This window comes from Lemur catta, chromosome 2, assembly GCF_020740605.2.
Source record: "Lemur catta isolate mLemCat1 chromosome 2, mLemCat1.pri, whole genome shotgun sequence".
Lineage (NCBI taxonomy): Eukaryota > Metazoa > Chordata > Mammalia > Primates > Lemuridae > Lemur > Lemur catta.
Window position 1 is genome coordinate 75331070 of NC_059129.1, and position 21368 is coordinate 75352437.

At 36.4% G+C, this 21368-nt stretch overlaps 1 protein-coding gene across 3 annotated transcripts in view; it reads right to left on the reverse strand.

Moving 5' to 3' along the window:
- COL12A1 (collagen type XII alpha 1 chain) overlaps positions 1–21368 on the reverse strand; it is a 115082-nt gene that overhangs the window by 80602 nt on the left and 13112 nt on the right. For 2 of the 3 annotated variants that reach the window (XM_045543899.1, XM_045543901.1), the window contains 9 exons: positions 21214–21273; positions 17363–17626; positions 17023–17187; positions 16179–16352; positions 13508–13798; positions 12701–13303; positions 11243–11515; positions 8176–8448; positions 6074–6346 (listed from right to left, as the gene is read on the reverse strand). The exons of the other annotated variant lie outside the window; for it this stretch is intronic. In XM_045543899.1, coding sequence (XP_045399855.1) covers positions 6074–6346; positions 8176–8448; positions 11243–11515; positions 12701–13303; positions 13508–13798; positions 16179–16352; positions 17023–17187; positions 17363–17626; positions 21214–21273 — 2376 coding nt within the window. The remainder of the gene's footprint in view (positions 1–6073; positions 6347–8175; positions 8449–11242; positions 11516–12700; positions 13304–13507; positions 13799–16178; positions 16353–17022; positions 17188–17362; positions 17627–21213; positions 21274–21368) is intronic. 3 annotated transcript variants of the gene reach the window in all.

The following is a 21368-nucleotide window of genomic DNA, read 5'->3' on the forward strand; positions in this document are numbered from 1 at the left end:
CTGCCCAAATCAATTAATTTGGAATATCTGGGGATGTGCCTAAGTACTGATACTTTCTAAAAATCTTTTAAATCTGCCTTGGGATTCTAATTCCTCTACAATTCTTTATTCTTTTCCCCATGTCTTTCTTTTCTCTTCTTTCCACTTCTCCTCTCTGAGACCTAGAGAAGCATTTATTTGGAAGGTGTGCTTGGTCAGTGTGGAAAAGAACCCTAACCCTCACACTCAGTTTCACTTAGAAATAGGGCTCCTTCAAAATAAAGACAGGTGAAAGCAAACTGGTCAAAATCACTAGACACGTGTGCTATGTAGGACCGCTCAATAGTTTATGCATTGTATGGTTATACTGCCAGGCACAACAAATCATCCTTTTAGGTAGCTGAGTGATCTCAAGGCCGACCCTCAGAGAAATGAGAAGTTGATTTAAGCTTTTCATGACATCTTTTCATCCTACAGCACACGCAGGATGTTCACTGCTCTCTTCTCCCTTCCTTCCTATCTTGACAGGAAATGGCTCTCCATACATGCTTCTTATTGAACAGTTGATCATGTTTTTATGTGGATGAGGTTCAAAGTGTTACCTAGCCAGGCATTCGCTTGGTTTAATATATTGTAGCCGTTGTCCTCAATCTAAGGAACTCCAGACATTAGTGACTACAGGAAAAGATTATTTGGCTTGTTTTGGTTTAGTTTGAGTAGATGGGTTTGGTCAAGAGTCCCTTTTTGGAGCACTTAAGAGGGAATAGGAAATAGGGAAGAATAAGGAAGTAAAGATGTCAGAAGACCAGTCCGTAACCCCTCTGCAGGGAAGATTACTGTTCCTCAAAAGGGGAAGGCACAGAAACCATGGCAGTGAACAGAAACCAGCTCTAATAAAATCATTTTCACTTTCTCACTACCTGTCCCTGTACCCAGATCCACTTCTGCTCTAGCAGCACCCCCTTCCCTGCCTCCCTGAGTTCTGCCCCATCCTCTGTCCCAAGACTTACAAATGCATATCTGGTGCTGGGGTTTGCTCAGGTTTTTTACCTAAGTCTCACTGTTTTCGGTACTATTTAATCTCATACTACTTGCTTTCTCCTGCTCTGGACTATACGCCTGTGCTCTCTATATCACTTTCCCCTTGGGTAATTGAAATTCTGGCAGTCTTTTCAAACAAGTCATCATCTGTAATGATGGCATGCCGTTATTTTTATTGCTTTGATCCCATCTCAATAGTCTTTCCATATACCCTATTCTTACCAGTATAGTAGCAGCATAGGTATAAGGAATAACAATGCATTGCTGTCATAAATTTAAAAGTACAAAATTCTATCAGGTTTTGATAGAATTTTGGTGCTCAGCATTTTTGTCCTCATTATAAAACATATTCACAGGAAACATTCATAAATATTCAAAAGCCATTTTTCTCGTGCCTGCTTGCCTGCGTCTTTCTGCTGCTGGTGTGGGAAGTAATTTAGACAGGTGCATTTTTCATGATCTGAACATCCACAAGGGGTTGATTTCTACACTGCTTTTTCCACATGCCACGCCAAAGAACTAACGCCTCATTTAAGTAACTTTCCTATGTTTCCTTAGACCTTTTCCATTTGCTTTCTGAAAAGCAAATTATCATCCAATTCAAATATAATTATAACACGAATTAGCCAATGATGATAACTGAAAAATTAATCATCATGAAATGAAACTGTATTTCATCTTATAGATTGTTCCAGCCAGCTTTCATTGAGTTTCAAATACCACTTTTGAAAAGAGAAATTAAATTGAAAATGTAATGTAAACTCTCTTCTAAATCAATTTGTCTTTTCCGTTAGAGCTCAACTCAAAAGTCATCCAACTTTCCACAGCAATACAGAAGACCTGCTTCTGGGTAACGTTCATGTGGAAATACACTTGATTTACAAGCAAAGAATTAGAGCTGCCATTCCAAAGGACAAAGTTCACTACTGATAAGTTATCTCAGTTACTTTAAGCTACGCATAGTTCTTAAAAACCTCTTAACAATTAAATTACCATTCGACTTCAAAGCTTGCTTCAGCAAAAAAGATTTCTTCCATAATTATTATCTCTCCAATTTGATTTTGATTTTTCTCTGATAAACAATCAATCCACAGAAAAGGAAATAGGAAATTACTGTTTAGTGATTGTGCTAAAGTTCCCTGGCAACGTCAGAGTTGTCATACCCAGAATATATGATTTTTCAAATTATGACATAGTGAATGTAGGAAAACACAGAGGCCTTGTTTAGTCCATCTTAGGGAAGCCCATGTTACTCAACATCACGCAGAATTTCTGTGATGTGCTAAAAACCTCATTGTAACAAAATGTCAACGGAGTTAGGCTGGTTTGATCTGTAGGAAGCCATTCATGTCTAGGACATTGGCACGTTGCTACAGCAACTGAAACAAAGGAAATTCTGAAAAGTCATGTTTTCTGTAGACAAAAAGCAACATTCAAAAATTTTTTTAAAAGAGCCATATTATTCTCCAACTGAAATTTTCATTCATTTGTGGAAATCTCTGAATTAAAATGGGCATTATTTATTTCAAGGTTCATAAAAATACATTTTGCTCTCTCTAATCACTAACAGTGATAACTAAAGGTTCTATGAAGATTTAAAATGCATTTACATAGACAGTAGTGTTTTAGTAATTACATTAAGTCTACCGACTTTAACAACAACAGGGGGAAAAAACAACGTAAATCAAACCTAATGGTTTGTGCCCAGATTCCTCAGAAGTTTGGGTCTGAAATAGTAATAAACTCTGCCTTTGTGATTCTATTGCATACAGCACTACAGCCAACCATGAACCTTCCCAGTGCCAATGCTAATAAATCTCTCTTCCAGTGACAGGGAAATTTTCTGATAATTGGCTGCATTTCAAAAAAAAGTACTAGGAAACAGATTCAAGTTAGGGATGGTTGTAGACCACACTACATATTTAAAAAAAAAAAAAAAACTTTCTTTCTTTTTGTATCAAAAGCCATAATGTACTGAGGTCATCTACAAAATGTCCAACCTACAGAATGCTCTTGCCTGCTGATTCCGTGCCTCTGGATAGAAGAAACATTCCTTCAAGTTCTGCTCTTACCACCTCCTTTCCCAAGAGAAAAACAGATTAGAAAAACAGCAGCCCTCAAAAGCAGTTGCCTGGCTCTGTTTCTGGGCTTTCCACTCCCTGCGTTTACCATCATATCCTATTCCTGTATATGGTATGCGGATTTGGCTGAGTTAATATAATAAAATGAAATGGAATAACCAGGGGCAAAAATCTTCTATTATTTTAATTTAGTCACATCTATGCTTTCACATATTTGTCAAGTTTACCACACATAATGCAATGGGATAAATATGTTAATAAAATCAGGCTGGCAGCATTTTTTTGTCATCCTTCACTGTAGTGAAGAGCTTTATTGTAAATTGAAAAAATATTTTTGATTATTACGCTTTAATTATGAATTAACTATATTTTTTAAGCAATCCTGAAAGTTATCTAGCTTCCCTCCTTCTCAAGAAATAGTAATCAATAGTTTTCAAAATGTATTTTGCTACTTATACATCTACCTTAGTGATAATTTCTGATCAAATATATGCATATGTGTGAGTGTGTACACTCTCACATGCATACAAGTTGGTAGATTTTCCATACCACTTATACAGAGCTATAAAATTACAATTTAGCTATACATCTTGCCTAAAAAAATCACAGTCCAATAGAATGTGTTTGCTTTAAAATTAAAAAATACATTTTGTTATATAAGGTTTTAAATATATTATTCTTGGCAAAAATGCCTTAATTTTTAGAATCAAGAAGATTTTTGACAGATCATGAACATGGTTTTAGGAGCAAGAAAATGCAAACCAATATCAGAAGGTTAAAAGATACCATCAGAAGTAAAACTATTAAATTATTTCCAAAACACTCATTATAAGGGAGAAATTTTCACAATATAACCTACACCTATTGTGTAAAAAAGTAAAAGACTGAAAGTTTATCCTTTGGGAAAAAAATCCTATAAACAATCTATGCTGAAAGCCTATGGAAAGCATATCAGCAAGAGAACTTCAAAAAGTCAAAAGAAAAGGATATACTTCTCCAAAATTCTGGATGTTGCTCCAGATGTAAAAAGCACATGCTTTTATTGCTTGGATTATGCCTCTGTAGTTAAGGCAATTACTCTTTCTACTTATTTTCAAAACTTTCATGTAACCAATCAATTATCTCTGAAATACTAAAGCTAAACAGTTGCCTCTTGAACTACATGGGTTGGAACTGCAAGGGTCCACTTATATGCAGATCTTTCTCAACCAAATGCAATCAAAAGTACAATATTCCTGAGATGTGACATTCATTTATATGGAGAGCTAACTTCTACTCAGGGATTCCTCGAGCTGACCTTGGGACCTCTGTATGTGTGGTTTATAGAGGGACAATTATATTTTTAGATAGCCGTTCTAAACTTAGTAAGTTATTTCCTCTTGATGAATTTTACATACATATAGTATTTTACAGTTTCCAAAGAGTTTCAATTACATTCTCCCATTTGATCTCCACAAGAACCCTGGGAGGAAGGAGGGAGGATAATCAGCCCCTCCTTATCGATGGATAATCCTAGGTTCAGAGGAGCTAAGAGATTATTCCAAGGTCACACAGCTAAGTAGTGCAACCAAGACTCTTCTGGTTCCCAGTACTTTGCACACTGGTATTTAATCTCTCATTTAAATCCTTTTGTAAAAACATTTCATAGACTACAGGGATTAAAGTTTTGATTGTTATTATTTTGATGAGACCATATAATATTTATTTGTTTTTAGTTCTTGACTAAGTCTTGAAGTTTCCAATCAGAACTGCCCATTGTAGGCCCTGTCCCTGCCAATTATAGTATCTACAATTCTCCAAGTTCCTGGAGCTATCAGATCTGATGGGTATTTTGCCTAATATCACTGTGATTTCACATCACAAAAGATATTTCAGATTCATTTTCTTCCTATAATCTTTTAAAATAAGTCACATAAAATCTGACGATAAAGAAAAGGAACGTTATTGCCTGATAGCCCATTTAGGCCCCCAGCAACAGAACTGAGTCAACATCATTGTAATCATACACTGATATTGTTTCTTTAGCATTGCAATCTGTGCTCGTGGTGGTTAAATTAAATTTGCACTTCTCTCTCTTACACTACTTAGTAGTTGTGGTGAGTCAAACGTAGGCTGCAATTATATCTCAAAAGATCCTAAGAAATGTGAAGCCCTCTGACAATTAACTCCAGAGAACCAAGGAAACAGCTCCAGTCTTGATGTTTCTCACTAAGTGCTATATTGCATTAACTTTGAACTTCTATCACAGAATTGAATTTAGAGGTCACTTAGAAAACAAACAGAAACTTGGATTCCCACATTTCTCAAGCTATCGTGGGTGCTTTTATGCACAGTGAATGGAAAGAGCACGTGAATGAAAGTCAGAAAATGGCTCCAGATGGACGCGGGTGACACAGCCAGCTGCGTAACCCTGGACAATCCCAAACCTTCCTCATCCACAGATGTTTTCTACAGCCCCTTCCCACTCTGAATGCCACACTCCTCTTCTCCATTTAACCAAGCCATGGCTCTATAAACACATTTCTGTGGCCTTATTATGCATTCAGCTCTCTGGGGACACTTCTGCCTAATCAAGGTTAATTATTTCAGTTGCTTACATTCTACATCTCTGAATAACAGACAGTTTTATCGTTATTTGTTTTTTAATATAAGTTCCTTTTAAGATTAAGAATTACAGGCCCGCATGGTGGCTCATGTCTGTAATATCAGCACTTTGGGAGGCCAAGGTAGGAGGATCACTTGAGCCCAGGAGTTCGAGACCAGTCTGAGCAACATAATGAGACCTCATCTCTACATAAAATAAGAAAAAAATAAATAAAATAAGAGCTCTTCTTTAAAAAAAAAAGAGAGAGAGAGGGAGGGAGAGAGAATTACCACATTTCTAGGTTTCATTCTCTAAAAACATTTTAAGTTTCCTAACTGCAGAATCACAAATAAGCTCCAGGATTTTTATAACATGTGACAGTAATTACCTTCCAGTGTTGTTCCTTCTCCAGAAAGGGCATCTCCAGCCCCAGATGAATACAAGGCCGTCACTGATAAGGCATATCGTGTCCCTTCCTTTAATTCCCTCAGCACGGTAGTGGTTGTATCTCCCCCAACAGTGACCTCTTGAGTTTCGCCTCCTGCCACCGGGGTGTAGGTGACAAGATACTGTTTCACTTTTCCTGGTGCTCCACTCCAAGATAATTTCATAGTTGATGTTGTAGGATCAGAAACTCTTAAGTTCCTTGGATTCCCTCTAACTTCATTAAAAAACAACAACAACATCCAAACCCATTATTTAATAAACTGACTTGAAAAACAATTTGCCATGTTACATATGTATTATATCAAATTTATATCCTGTGTGACCCTATGGCAATTTTAACTGTTGACTAGCCAACAAAGTTTAAGCATTTCTAAACTGGACTCTACATGTTAGCAGAAACAAAAGATATACAATTCCTTTTCTATGAAAATCTTATACATAAAATCTTTCATGTTAGAATCTTTCCTGTAGACGTTTCCCTAAATTTTTCCTAACAGTAGAACAAAGCACTATAAAATGTGTACATGGTGATTAACGGTACAATGTAGATTTTAACTCCTCTAAGAAATCGTCAGTAAATACAGTTAATCAGTGTAATGCTAGGAACATCTAAAGATAACAGCCAGGAAATCATGCTGATATGATAAAAAATGATAAATGATAAATAATGACACTGTCTCTACAAAAAAAAAAAACTAAGAGAAGAAACAGCCTGAGACCTAGCCTTGGGTACAACTCCCAGGGGCTACCCATCCCTTTGCAATTATGATGTCTGGTATTTCATGACTTTCTTTGTAGATTGCCCATGTCATCTCTGAAGGGTCTCAAGGCACCCAACCATATGACACTCGCCACTGAGCACACAACAGCCAACAAGTTTTACTCCAGAAAACAGAAAGATAAAGAGTTACTGGACCATTTTACAGTGCCCAGCACAAAGATCTCCAGCAAGAGAGAGAAAAAGTAAAGTAGTGACTTTCCAAATGGAAGCGAGGAGGAAGAAAGCGGGTGGAAAGAGAAAGGGTCTCCAACAGGAAAAGCTAATGAGCTAGGTTGCAGAGAGAGGGAGGGAGAGTGAGGCAGAGGGAGGAGGGGAGAGTAAATCAGAGAGAGGAGGGAAAATGATGCAGACAGAGGAGGAGGAGTGAAGCCCAGGGAAGAGGGAGAGTGAAGCAGAAGGAAGGAGGAAGAGTGAAGCAGAGAGAGGAGAGGGTGGGAGAGTGAACTAGAGGCAGGAGGGACAGAGATGCACAGGGAGGTGGTGGGAGTGAAGCAGCCCAAATCATAATGGATATTCCTAGTAAGTATCTACAGAAGCTTAGTAAAGTCCACAAACTCAGATTCACCACTTATCAGCTACATGACTCTGAGCTATTTTTTAATTTTCTTAGCCTCAATTCCCTTATAAAGCTGAGGATGATAATAATAACTTTATAGAGTTTATGCAGGGATTAAATGAGATAATATATGTAAAGTCCTTTATACAGAACTCGACACAAACAGGTGCTCAATAACTGTTCATTATTGCTAATATGTCCTTAGTGTTACTGTTGCTATTAAAAAAATTTTTAAGATAGGAACTATAAGGAAAATTATGAATGCCTTATTTTTTCTCACTGAAATAACATATTAAACATCAATAATTTGTAACAAATATCATCATGTATCCTGGGATCCTAACCATCTCATTGAAATGAAAACAGGTTAATGTTTAAAAATCCTCCCCAAGAAGTAAAATATCATCTGTTTTAATAGTGTATAGCAGTTTCACTTTTATCCACAGTCATCTCTCAATTTACCAACATTATTTTAAAAGAATATTGAGACTATATCATAGCATTTAAGTTCTACTGACTGACACAAATAAATGTTGTCATGAGTAAGTTAAAAATTCAAATAACTCCAGTATAAAAGGACTATTGGTCTAGGATACTCAGATAATTGAGAAGTGTCTCATCACTTTTGTTATCTGGATAGTTGTCCAAAATTTCCCCTCTAGTCTAAGATTTTGCTGCTACCATAGGGTAGGCATATTTCCTCTACCTTCTTCAGTGGCTGCATTTCCAGTCAACGGAGACCCAGGTCCTGAGAAGTATTCGGGAATTACAGATACTTCATATTTTGTGTCTGGAGTCAGGTTCTCCAGCGTTCTCCTCCTCTGATTGGCTGGGGTGGTAACTTCTTTGCTTTCTCCACCAGCGACCGGTCTATATATAATTCGATACCTTAACACTCTGCCTGGAGCTTGAGTCCAGGTAATTTTAAAACTATCTGTAGTTTCATCTGTCACCTTTAGGTTTCGAGGTGCTCCTTTTACTGAAATAAAACATATATATATACACATATATGTTCAAACATAAGTTTACTGATTGTATATTTAAAAATACTAAAACTAGCTTTTAATCACTAAATTATAGCATTTCTCTAAGCAAATCCATGAACAGTTTTTGGGCAAACTTCCAGGTCATTGCATTCATTTACCCAGAGATTAACTAGATTCTGAAACAGTAGATACATATTCTACAATAACCAAAAAGAAACTAAGTACTGTTAATTTTTTAATTAAAAATGTATATAACAAAAAACTTTTTAAATCATGAATATTCTATAAATGGTACATTTACATGGCTATAAAATTAGAGAATAAAAATAATTCATTTCTTTGGATATAAGTAACTGAGACTTTCACTTTCACTATATTTTCTCAGAAAAGTAGAAAAATAATGTGTGACACCCATGTCTACCATATTTACCCACCAGACCACTTATCCAGTCCATCCCACACTAATTTTTTATTTGTACAGTCATTTGACTTGGAGAATAATTGGACCACACATGGGATGGAGAAAGCACATGATATGCTCCTGGTGAGTGCTAGAAAGATCCCATACTTGACGTTGAATTGCAGTGCGGGTAACATCCATAGACTCACAGTTTTAAATAAAATTTTCATTAAGTCCAAATGAGAACATTATTTGGCTTTGTGTTTATTAAACATATTTGAATGACCTATTTGTTCACAGGGGCAAACTGTCCATATGGAGAACATTCAGGAAAGGTGAACTAAGGGTCACTGTCTTCTCAGTCCACTGGGGTGAAACTCTAGTGCAACATGCTGCATGCATGTACCCCACAAACAATGAGAAGTTTACTTACATACTTAACACATAAATAGATCAGCCCAGGGAGAAAGAAAGGAAATGCATCTCTCCAGAAAAGAAAAAAAAAGGTAGCTGGCCAACTTACACCCATGATTCATTTTGTATGGCAAGGAAAAAGACTAAACTAGCCAGAACAAATGAGGCAGATAGACTGATGGGTTTGAATACTGTCTCTGAAGCTTAATAGATATGTAATTTGGGGCCTGAGATTACTTAGCAGTAAAACATGACTGTTTATAGGAGTACTGAAGTGGTTCGATGAGATAATCCTGGCAAACATTTAACGTAGCACCTGATGCATAGCAGGAGCTCAATAATTGCTAGTTTAATGAAAGTATTGAATCAGAAACTTCCTTATTGACTAAAGAAAGTTTATATCCCAGATTCCACCACAGATGATAGAACTGAAAAGACATTTACCAAATTCTACTGTGGTAGCCCAATGGCCAAAAACTAGAGTGTATATGAATGTGGTGGCCTCTACTCAAAAACCCTTTAGACAAGTTTTCTCTTGAGACAGACTTCATTCCCATCCCCACCCCAAGGTGCTGAAGAAAAAGAGTCAGGCTCATCAAGCAGCAACGTGGGCACTACAGGAAATTGCCAGAAAATCCGAAACATCTAAGTGTGAACTTCTAGCTTACAGGATCACAAAAAATCATCAGATGAAAGGACTCCTTAGGTCATTTCATTTATTTGCTCGCCTTCAGGCAGAAATATACCTAAACCATGCACAAAAGAAAACTATCAATCTTAGTTAAAAAACGTTTCAGAGAAAAAAAGATTCTCTAGTTCTTATCAGTGAGGTATGACAATGTGAATTATCCTTATTGGCAAATAATTCTTTGTAACTGTCATAAATTTTTTGCTCTTTCAGCCTTTTCCCCTCCTATCCTCAGTCAAGATGGGGAAGAACAATTGACATGTCTTGTGATATTCACTCTGCTACATTAAAGGGTAATTGCCTTGTCTTAGTCTTCTGTGAACCAGGTTAAATTGGTGCCCTTGAAATGTCAAATGTAGTGAATTATCTCTGAAAATATTTGATTCTATCCAGTAAAGAAAACACATCTAAACAAATACTGCTTAAAACATTCGGTAAAATTTGTACACAGAAGCATTATTCACAGTAGCTAAAGGGTAGAAGCAATGCAAATGTTCATCGATGGATGAGTAAACAAAATGTAACATACACACACAGGGGAAGATCATTCAACCTTAAGAAGAAAGGAAATTCTGACACGTGCTACGTGAATAAACCTGAGGACATCATACTAAGTGAAATAAGCCAGTCACAAAACGACAGATACTTATGATTCCATTCATATGAGGTACTCAAGAGTAATCAAAGTCATAGAGACAGAAAGTGGAATGGTGACTTCCAGGAGCAGAGGGAATGAGGAATGGGGAGTTATTGTTTCATGAGTACAGTTTCAGTTTGGCAAGTTCTGGAAGTGCATGGGAGTGATGGTATCACAAGGTAAAGGTACTTGATGTCACTGAAATGTACACTTAAACATGGTTAAAATGGTAAATTTCATCTTATGTGTATTTTACCACTATGTTAAGGGAAAAAACTTGGTAATATACATTTTCCATCAGCTCCACAAGTGCAGTAAGGCAGTTTCAGAAATATTTAAAACATGGCATTCCTGAAGTGTGGTACAGAAAAAGATGGATATGCAGTATTTCAAACGTTAATTCCATAATTATTAACAGTTCTCTATGTCTCTTCACATCAAATTTATCAAAACAAATCTAAGCTTTTTTACTTAAAAGTTTTTTCTCTTTTGTACAAAGATTTATGAAAAGCTGTATTTTAAAGGTGCCAAATCTTACAAAGGCATTCACAGTTCTGAACTATAAAGCAGATGGTTATTACAAACTGTAACTCTGTTCTGTAATAAATTACTAGCTTTTGAAAAACAGCCGCAGAAATCTCAACACACCTTCTTCAGTGGTCTCCTCTCCAGCTAAGGGGATGCTGAAGCCATCCTCATACTCTGCAGTCACGTTGACCAAGTACAGGGTCTCTGGCTTAAGGTTGTTGAGGACAACACTAGTGCTCGAGGCTGGCTCCACCACGGTGACCTCGTCTTCTCCAGCAGCTTCCTTGTAGGTGATGTGATAGGAAAAAACATTTTCTCCAGCTGGAGACCAGTTGGCTTTGATACTGTAAGAAGTCACCTCGGAAAAACTAAGATTCCTTGGAGGCACATAAGCTATTAAAGAAAAAAAGACATAGTTTAAAATGTTTAAATCTATAAAACAAAAGTGAACCTAATGACTGCATGTTTCTGAAATGGCTTATATTCGTTTTGGAGAATGATGGTCATTGAGACCAATGTTCTCAGTACAATTTCCACACTTGACCATGGAGAGAAGGCCTCCCACTTACAGCCTAGCAAAAAAGTCCTGATGATTTGCCTTGTCTTCCAAAATAATAAGTTATACTACTTAAATGACTAATTAAAATTGAATTTGAAGTTTGAGATTCTTAAGACAAGGCAGTAACAGAATAGAACTGCCCCCAACTAGAATATTTAAACAGTAGCAGACCTAAAACGAACCATCAAAATTTTCCCATTCATCCCTGATACTTGGATATTAACCTTTGGTGGTAGGTAGACAGATATTTCAAGGTAATAATTAAGGAATTTTTCCTAAAGAAAGAATATTTATTACACTAAGCATTTATTAAACTAAATCATAGAAAAAGATAATGTTTACATATACTGCATGTCCTCACGGGACATACAAGCAGATTGGAAAACAAGAGAATGCAAGGTTATTATCACAAAAAAAAAGCGGTACATATGAATGTCAAGTGAGGGAAAGTGATCGGGTTATAGTGTTAGAACAGTTAAAAAAAACTTGATGAAAAGAATGGAATTTAACTGAACATTGAAAAATTAGACTTTAGAAAAATGAAGAAAAGAGGATAGAGAATTCCAGATGTGAGAGATGATGCCCAAAAATGATCCAGGAAAGGGAATGCATAAAAAGAATTCAACAGTCCAGGACTGTATTCTAGCCACCTTTGATTCAAAGGCCCTAGCTCCTAGTATCTGGCACAGAGTAACCACTCAATTAGAGGTTTTTTAATTGGAAATGACAAATAGGTTTAGTAAAGCTCATTCCTAGACCTGCTTAAGCATCTAGGAGCAGAAACATTTCATAAATCTTACAGGTAAACTATTTTTTCACCAACAGAAATATGATCCATACCCAGGAGAAAGTCATGTATCAGAGCTCAATTAACTAAGTTCAATAGTTTTCAATAACATAGGAAAGTTATACTTTCTCCTGTCTACAAAAAGAATTGAAGAAGCATATTATCCACAATTTTAGAGCAAAAAATGCATTGTTCATGAAGAAATAACTTTTAGTCTACAAAGGCTACTAACCTTTTTTCTTTATAGCTGCCAATTCTTGCTCGATTCTAAGGCAGATAGACTGCGTGAGTTCAAAAGATATTCTCTGAAAAGCATCGAAATCTTCCACTGTGAACACGTGGGTCTCAGCAGGAGGAGAGGCGATAGCTTCTAATTCTGAGCGAACAGCATCCTTCACACCAACTGCAAAGATTTCAACATCTGAATTCCTTAGTTTTATAGCAGGATCTCTGAAAGCATCTGACGATTTCCCATCAGTGATAAGAATCATGACCTTTGGTACGTTGCTTCTCGAACCCTTGCTTGGCACAAATATTTTCTCTCTGACGTAAGTCATTGCTTTGCCAGTGTTTGTAGATCCTCCTCTGTAGGGGAAGGTGTTTATTGCTTCAATTATATCTTCAACTTTGTTGAATTTTTTCAAAGTGAACTCAGTATGAGGATCGCGGCTGTATTGGACAAGACTTATCTGTACCCTATTTGGTGAAATCTCAAAACTTTTCACAAGAACTTCCAGAAAGGCTCTAACTTTAACAAAGTTTGCAATCCCAATGCTATAGGAACCATCAACCAAAAACACAATATCAGCTTTTATATCCACACCACGTGAGCATTCTGTGAAGAGAAAGAAAGTCCATTAAAATTCAACACATATGAATTAATCATTAAAATACAGTTGTCCAGCTTTCCTAGTAAGCATGCTTCTCTAAAAGAAAGCTATGGCAAATATGTTGTTCAAAACTAAGTCCAAACCAGTAAAGCATTCTATCAAATGGACTTTCACATAGTTCAAACATGGAGATGCACTCATCAACTTACCCACTTGAACTTTCATTGGCTGAGTCTTCTCCATTATTGAAACAGGTTCACTGGACGTCACTCCCTTCATGGCATAAACACTAATCTGGTATTCCGTGTCTGCTGAGAGGTCGCGAACACTGAGCACGGTTGTCTGAGGTCCCACACTCAGAGCGTGCTGTCGTCTTCCGACCGTCATGGGTGTGAGGACGACTTTATAGCCAGTCACCTGGCTAGGAGATGGATTCCAATTTAGCTTAATGTATTTTGATGAGACTTCCGAGGCAATCAGATTTGAGGCAGGCTCGACAACTAAAAAGTAACAAGCAGGACTGATTAATTACAGTGAGAAGCAACCTTAGCAATCTGGTCTACAGGTTTGGACCTTCAATTCTCCTTATTCAAATTAACTGTGAGTACATCAACAAGAGTTGCCTGACACCCTCCTCTCCTCAATTCCACCTGTCCCTATCAAACCAAAAATGACTCAAAGCTTGATTTTTAGTCAGATTGCTGAGAAGTTTATGGAATAGGAAAGTCTTTGGAAGAAATTATTGATAGGACACCTCATGCCTAATTCTTTTCTGAACCCAGAATTTCCATTCTGGTTTTTGGTATTTCACTCATTGTCTTTATTCTCAGGTCCCAAAATAGGCACTCAAATATTTATTAAATTAATTATTTACTCAGTTCTCTAGAAAGTTTTTCTCTTTTAATAATATCATAGGAGTAAAACTGCAATCTTTAAAGTATATTTTATAATATGCCAAGAAAGAAAGGCACTTAGCAGTTCTTAAATAATGTGTTCTTATAGTTTTAAACAAATTTTATTTTTGCTTTTTCAGGGTAAGAAAAAAAGTTTAACTATGTTCACAGTGCCACCAAACATAGGTGAAACAATAGTTTATAACATGCATACTGACACGTAAATATCAATCATCTGAAAAATTTTGAGGCTGGGCACAGTGGCTAATATCTGTAATCCCAGAACTTTGGGAGGCTGAGGCAGGAGGATTGTTTGAGGCCAGGAGATCAAGACTAGCCTGGGCAACATAGCAAGACCCCATCTTTATACAAAAAAAATTTTAATTTTACAAATTAGCCAGGCACAGTGATGCATGCCTCTTGTCCCAGCTACTCAGGAGGCTAAGGTGGGAGGATCACTTGAGCCCAGGAGTTCGAGGTTATGGTGAGCAATGATCAGGCCACTGCACTCCAACCTGAGTGACAGAGTGGGACTATGTCTCAAAAAAAAATTTTTTTTTTATTCTTACTCAGTGTAGAACATAGTCATGCATTTAACAGTAAACATAATATTTTAAGATATTTTAGACAAATATTCAAAATTCTAGATTTGTCAATGGAACCAACTCCCGGAAGATATAGTTCTAGTTTTTTACAAATCTACCTGCAAGAAGTGGGTGTAAAAACAGGCACAAGTTTACACATCATTTCCTCAAAAAGGCAATCAGACGTAGTGCATAAAAAATGATGTTTCAGTAAGGAGTAGTTGGAGGGAAGCCACAGATGCACCAACTGGAAGTTTGGCCAAACCTTTTGAGTGATACAAATGCAGTACAGGGAACAGAAGACTCAGGCTAAGCCAGCAGGAGAGAGAAGGCCCTGAAGAAGTGTGTGAACCCCTGTGATGCGGCCTCAGCTCCCCTCACGGGGAGAGTCCAAGAGTAGCAGAACAACACTTTGGCCTACCCTTGCACGCAGGCAACTGTACCTCATTGAAGAAATACAATGTTTAAAAGATTGAGTAAAGAGAGGTAATCAGAGAAAAGTGGAGGAGGATTGTATAATAATACAGAGCAAAAAAGTCAGACATTAGGCTGTGAAACAAAGAAAAAGATTTAGAGCTCACGAAGACATGGAAAGTTCTGAGACAGAATTAGGGCCAATGAACATTGACAAAATACTCAGGGCTTGGAGATTAAAGAGTTTCTATGATTGGGGATGTAGCTATTTAGAAATTTACGTTTAATCAATTGTTGATTCTCAGGCCGAGAGGAGAACAATTATGGAAAGATGTAAAGCCTTTGAATTGTGACTTTTAATGTTGAAAAGGATGCTTACAAAACATCTTTTGAAATGCCTTTTTTTATTTAGAAGTAATAACTAATAGAAATGGGAAATTTTTCCAGACATGGGAGGATCAAATTGACTGATCTTTGAAATATACTTAGAAGCTTTGAAACTATTATGCAAAGAATAATGATAGAAAACTCTTGTCCTTATCCAGTTACTAGAAACAGTGTTATTATTTTCAGTTGTAGAATGCTAAGTAAAATAAATGTCTCTCCAGCCCACCAGTGTTAAATCAGAATGTAAGATAACTAAAGCAAGTACCAGAATAGCATGATATACATCTGTGCACGTTGAATGTCTATTCAACGTGCACAAATGGTCTTAAAGAAAAGAGCAAATCAAAACATGTCCTCCAAAAATTTTAAAGAACTTTACAATGATATAAATATTGTATCGAATGTTCCACTCAACAGGGGTGGAGGGGAACAACACAAATGGCATCAACAAGCGGAGTTACTGAAAAACAATATACAGTTGGAGAGTCACTGAAGGATATATTTAAATAAATATGTCTATTTCTAGGATACCTGCAAAGCTATAAATGCTATCCAATCATGAAAAAGGCTAACACATGGGGAACACTCAACAGTCTACTCACTTTCTTCTCCACTAACCAGTTCACCAAGTTGTTCGTCAACACCTGAGCACACCTGGGAAATGATCTCATTCTGAATATCCACAATTGCATCAAAGTTGGCCACGTTGAAAACATGGCTCAGTGAAGGTGTGGAGGCAATTTGTTTGAGTTCTTTTGCATCTGCAGCTTTAATCCCTTAAAAACAAAAGAACAAGGATATATTGAAGTGGGAAATGTGCTGGCTGACTTAGAGTTCTTTGCGTTGTGAGTCTTTCACAGCTGAACACATTTTCAAATCCTTAGTAAGTCGTAAGCCAGAATTGCTTTGCTTCATAACGAATGTGCAACTGTTCAGACGACAAAAGCATTTTATAATTTCATATAAAGTGGCCGGCCAAAGAGGAAAACAAATGGTTAGTAAAACAGAGTGGGCTTTCATCCCAACCATGCCATCATATGTCTCTGCCATCTGTAAAGATAATACTTTCTTCTTCCAGAGTCCTAAATAAGCTGGAGCCCTCCAAATTCTTCAAGTATTACATAATATAGGAAACACATAAAAAACACTTAATGATAATACAAGAAGTATCTTTATTAGAATCATTGGCCCAGCATTCTCTGAAAAGTAGAGAGCTGGCAAAGAATGTGAATACCACCTTGCTTAATGTATATGCTAATGGATTTATATGAGGGAAATAGATAAGCAAAATTTTTACTTAGAGACAATTTGGCTTAAACTACACTATAAAATGCAGTAAACACTTCTAACGGCATCCTTCCCTGAAGAATCAATCTTTCATCTTCCTAAGCATTAAGTGTAATAAAGCAGTTGTAAAAAGAAAATAATTAGCCAAACTTAACCTACCCAAAGAGAAAACTTCAACCCCAATATTACGAAGCTCTCTTGCTGGAATTTCCACTTCATCCTGGGATTTGCCATCCGTAATAATAATTGCCACTTTAGGGAAGCCAACTCTTGCTCCAGCAGAGTCCGTGAAAGTATTTTTAACTAAGTAATCAATGGCATCCCCTAAAGGGAAAAAGAAACATGTTCATTCACTTTGTACTACATAATTTTGCCAAAGTCAAAAACTACGTGATTAATTTCAAGATTATTTAATATATGATAATTGTGCCATGTGTAATTTCTTTCCAAAACAGACATGTCATTTATTTTAAACAATAACAAAATCTGTAAAACATACCTGTCATTGTGTTTCCACCTTTGTATGGGATTTTTTTAATTGCAGCAAGAAGCTCATCCCTTTGGTAGTACTGATTTAAGTTAAATTCAGTCCTGGTATCAGAGCTGTACTGAACAACTCCAACCCTTGTCTTCTCTTCCCCAATGTCAAATGCAGACACAAGAGCAGCAATGAAGTCTAAAATGTACTTGAAATTATTTCTTCCCACACTCCAGGAGCCATCCACAAGGAAAACCAAATCAGTCCAGGCACTGACAGAGCATTCTGAAATACATTTGATATATTTTTAAATGATACTGTATTAAATCAATCTATCATCAAGAAATACAAGCTAATATTGCAAAACTGTTGGCTCCTTAAATCATTCTGTTCATTAGAACGTATTCACCCATTGTTCTTCACCCTCACGCACAAAAGAATATATAATTTTATTAGCACACATTTTCAGTGCCTTCACCGAGATGCATTTATGGAACTAAATGTCTTTAAATTGCTGCACAAGACATTTGCAAGAACAGATAAAAATATATATGACCTGGTCTCTAGGGGCATACATCCAAGTATTGTACTATCAATCTATCTATTTTTATAAACTATATCCTCACTCTTCTTTCCAAATAAAAATTATATAAAACATCTGTGAGACATACAAAAGAAATGCAAGCGAAATGTTTTCATTCCTTGGTATTTATCAAAAAATAAATACCACTCAAGCAGGTGTAGAAAAAAGCAAATTTTTCAATATTCTCTTGCACTTTTCAACATAATTGTCAGTTTGCAGTAGGGTTTGTCTAGAGGATTAATGGAGTTTAACAGAAGTAAAAACAAGCATAAAATGATGCACAATGCCAAAATATCATGTCCTAATTATCAATGTATTTAAATTTGACAACTGAAACCTACTTTTACTAAACAAAGAAAGTAAACAATCATTTCATTTCAAAAGTAAAAATTCCACATGGTATCCTTAAATTACTAAAATACAATGACCAGCTTTTGTAACTGAATATATTATCTTTCCTTCTCTGTGGTGGAAGTCAGGTTGATTTTCATGAAAATTTGTATTTGCAAGGCAAGGCTAAGTGAATTTTCTGAAGGTGTTTTTGTCCTTGCAGTCAGCTGGTAGATAATAAAAGAAGTATTTGGCTAGGAAGAGGAGAAAAGGGTCCTGGAAAATTTTGCAAGCCAAATACAAGTTGCATGCTTAAGTAATTTTTGCACATCATTTAATAGATCAATTTAAGTCTATTAAAAAGTCAATATTTGGCATAATGCTTTGATTTATAATAAATATTGATGGTTTGGGGGAAATATTAGCATTGTAACTGCATACTGTAAACTTCATTTCATATTATTAGACATCTGAAAGAATAATAACCAGTGATCTAGAGGGAAAAGTTCCAGATAAAGAGGCCTTTGTGTTTGTAATCTTTTTATTGTCATTCTGGGTCATAAATCCAACTTTTACAAAGTGGCAAAATCAGAAGTCCAAGAAACCCCTTAAGAGTCCATCCCAATAAGTCAGACAAAGCATAAGACAAAGGGAGACTAGTAGCTGTAAAACCTGTCCTAGGAATCAGAGAAGACCCCGTATAGCAAAAGCAATCTTAAGCAATAAAAACAAAATGGGAGGTATTGATTTGCCAGACTTCAAACTATACTACAAAGCTGTGGTTCTTAAAACTGCTTGGTATTGGCACAAGGGCAGGGACACAGACCAGTGGAACAGAACAGAAAACCCAAATATAAAATCATCCTCATATAACTATCTAATCTTTGACAAAATAGACAAAAACATACTCTGGGGACAAGAGTCCCTATTCAATAAATGGTGCTGGGAAAACTGGATAGCCACATGTAGAAGACTGAAACAGGACCCACAGATTTCACCTCTCACAAAAATTAAATCACGGTGGATAACAGATTTAAACCTTAAATGGGAAACAATTAGAATTCTAGAAGAAAATGTAGGAAAGACTCTTACAGACATCGGTCTAGGCAAAGAATTTATGAAGAAAACCCCTAAGGCAATCGCAGCAACAACAAAAATAAACGACTGGGACCTGATTAAATTAAAAAGCTTCTGCACAGCCAAAGAAATAGTCATGAAAATAAACAGACAGCCTACAGAATGGGAAAAAATTTTCGCATACTACACATCAGATAAAAGACTGATAACAAGAATCTATTTAGAACTCAGGAAAATCAGCAGGAAAAAATCAAACAATCCTATCAAAAAATGGGCAAAGGACATGAATAGAAATTTTTCAAAAGAAGACATAAGAATGGCCAAAAAACATATCAAAAAATGCTCAACATCCCTAATCATCAGGGAAATGCAAATCAAAACCACAATGAGATACCACTTAACTCCGGTGAGAATGGCCTTTATCAAAAAATCCCAAAACAACACATGTTGGCGTGGATGCGGAGAGACAGGAACACTCATACACTGCTGGTGGGAATGCAAACTAGTGCAACCCCTATGGAAAGCAATATGGAGATACCTTAAACAGATTCAAGTAGACCTACCATTTGATCCAGCAATCCCATTATTGGGCATATACCCAGAAGAACAAAAGTCATTCTTTAACAAAGACACCTGTACCCGAATGTTTATAGCAGCACAATTTACAATCGCAAGGATGTGGAAACAACCCAAGTGCCCATCAATCCACGAATGGATTAGTAAATTGTGGTATATGTATACCATGGAGTACTACTCAGCTATAAGAAATAACAATGATACGACATCTCTTTGGTTCTCCTGGAGAGAGCTGGAACCCATTATACTAAGTGAAGTATCCAAAGAATGGAAAAACAAGCATCACATGTACTCACCAGAAAACTGGTTTCCCTGATCATCACCTAAATGTACATCAGGGAAGGATACCAATTGGATATCAGACTGGGATGGGGGGTGGGGGGAGGGGATGGGTGTATGCCTACATGATGAGTGCGTTGCACACCCTCTGGGGAATGGTCATGCTTGAAGGTGCAGACCCGGGGAGGTGGGGGGGGGAGGGGATGGAGGTATGACTACATGATGAGTGCCAGGTGCACTGTCGGGAGAATGAGAACGGACGCGCTTGGGACTCTGACTCGGGGGGATGGGTGGGACATGGAAAATGTATATAACCTAAACTTATGTACCCCCATGATGAGCTGAAATAAAAAAAATATATATATATAAAAAAAAAAAGCACAAACATACTAGAAGAAAATAAAAGAGAATTTTTTTATGATAAAAAAAAAAAAACCTGTCCTAGACTAAATAAAATTGCTTTCATCTGATTACAAATGTACCAATTTATCAGAAATGTCTTACAGAGACTGGAAAGATTACAACTGCTCTCAAGTGAAGCCGTTGTAAATATCTTGGAGATGAGCATAACATACATATAGACTTAGAAAAGCATTTTTGTGGCAATTGAATTGCTTTGAACACTGAGGGCATCTCTCTTGTGTTCCAGCATTGTATTCTCATATATTTCTAAGTACTATCTATTTATATCAGTTTGTCCTTGAGAAATGAGTTGAGTCCAGTGATGAGCTTTGTTTTTCACCTATTGTCAAAATTCTGCGGGAAAATTTGGACACACACAAATTCAAAACACTTCCATTAAAAAGAATGTTTAGTAAATAAAACAAAAAATTGGCTAAAAAGTCAGAACTTTGGTATTATAACTGCTTACTTATACATTATTCATACTGTCTGTGCTACTTCTAGATAAAGATCTAGAAATTAATATAGGAATAAGATCAATCTATTTACATAACTGGAAAATCCACTGTATCCTGCATTTATTTATTCTACAAATCCAAGCAAAAATATTAAGGGAAACACTCACTTTGCATCTCTGTTTTTCCAGGTTTCTTCTCCCCTGGCTTTGTTGAAACACCTGTTTGAACTGAATCAAAACCTAAGTATTAGAAAAGGAATTGAACCCAAATATTTTCTTTTAAAAAGAATAAATATATTGTCCTTTGCCATTGTCTTTCAAAT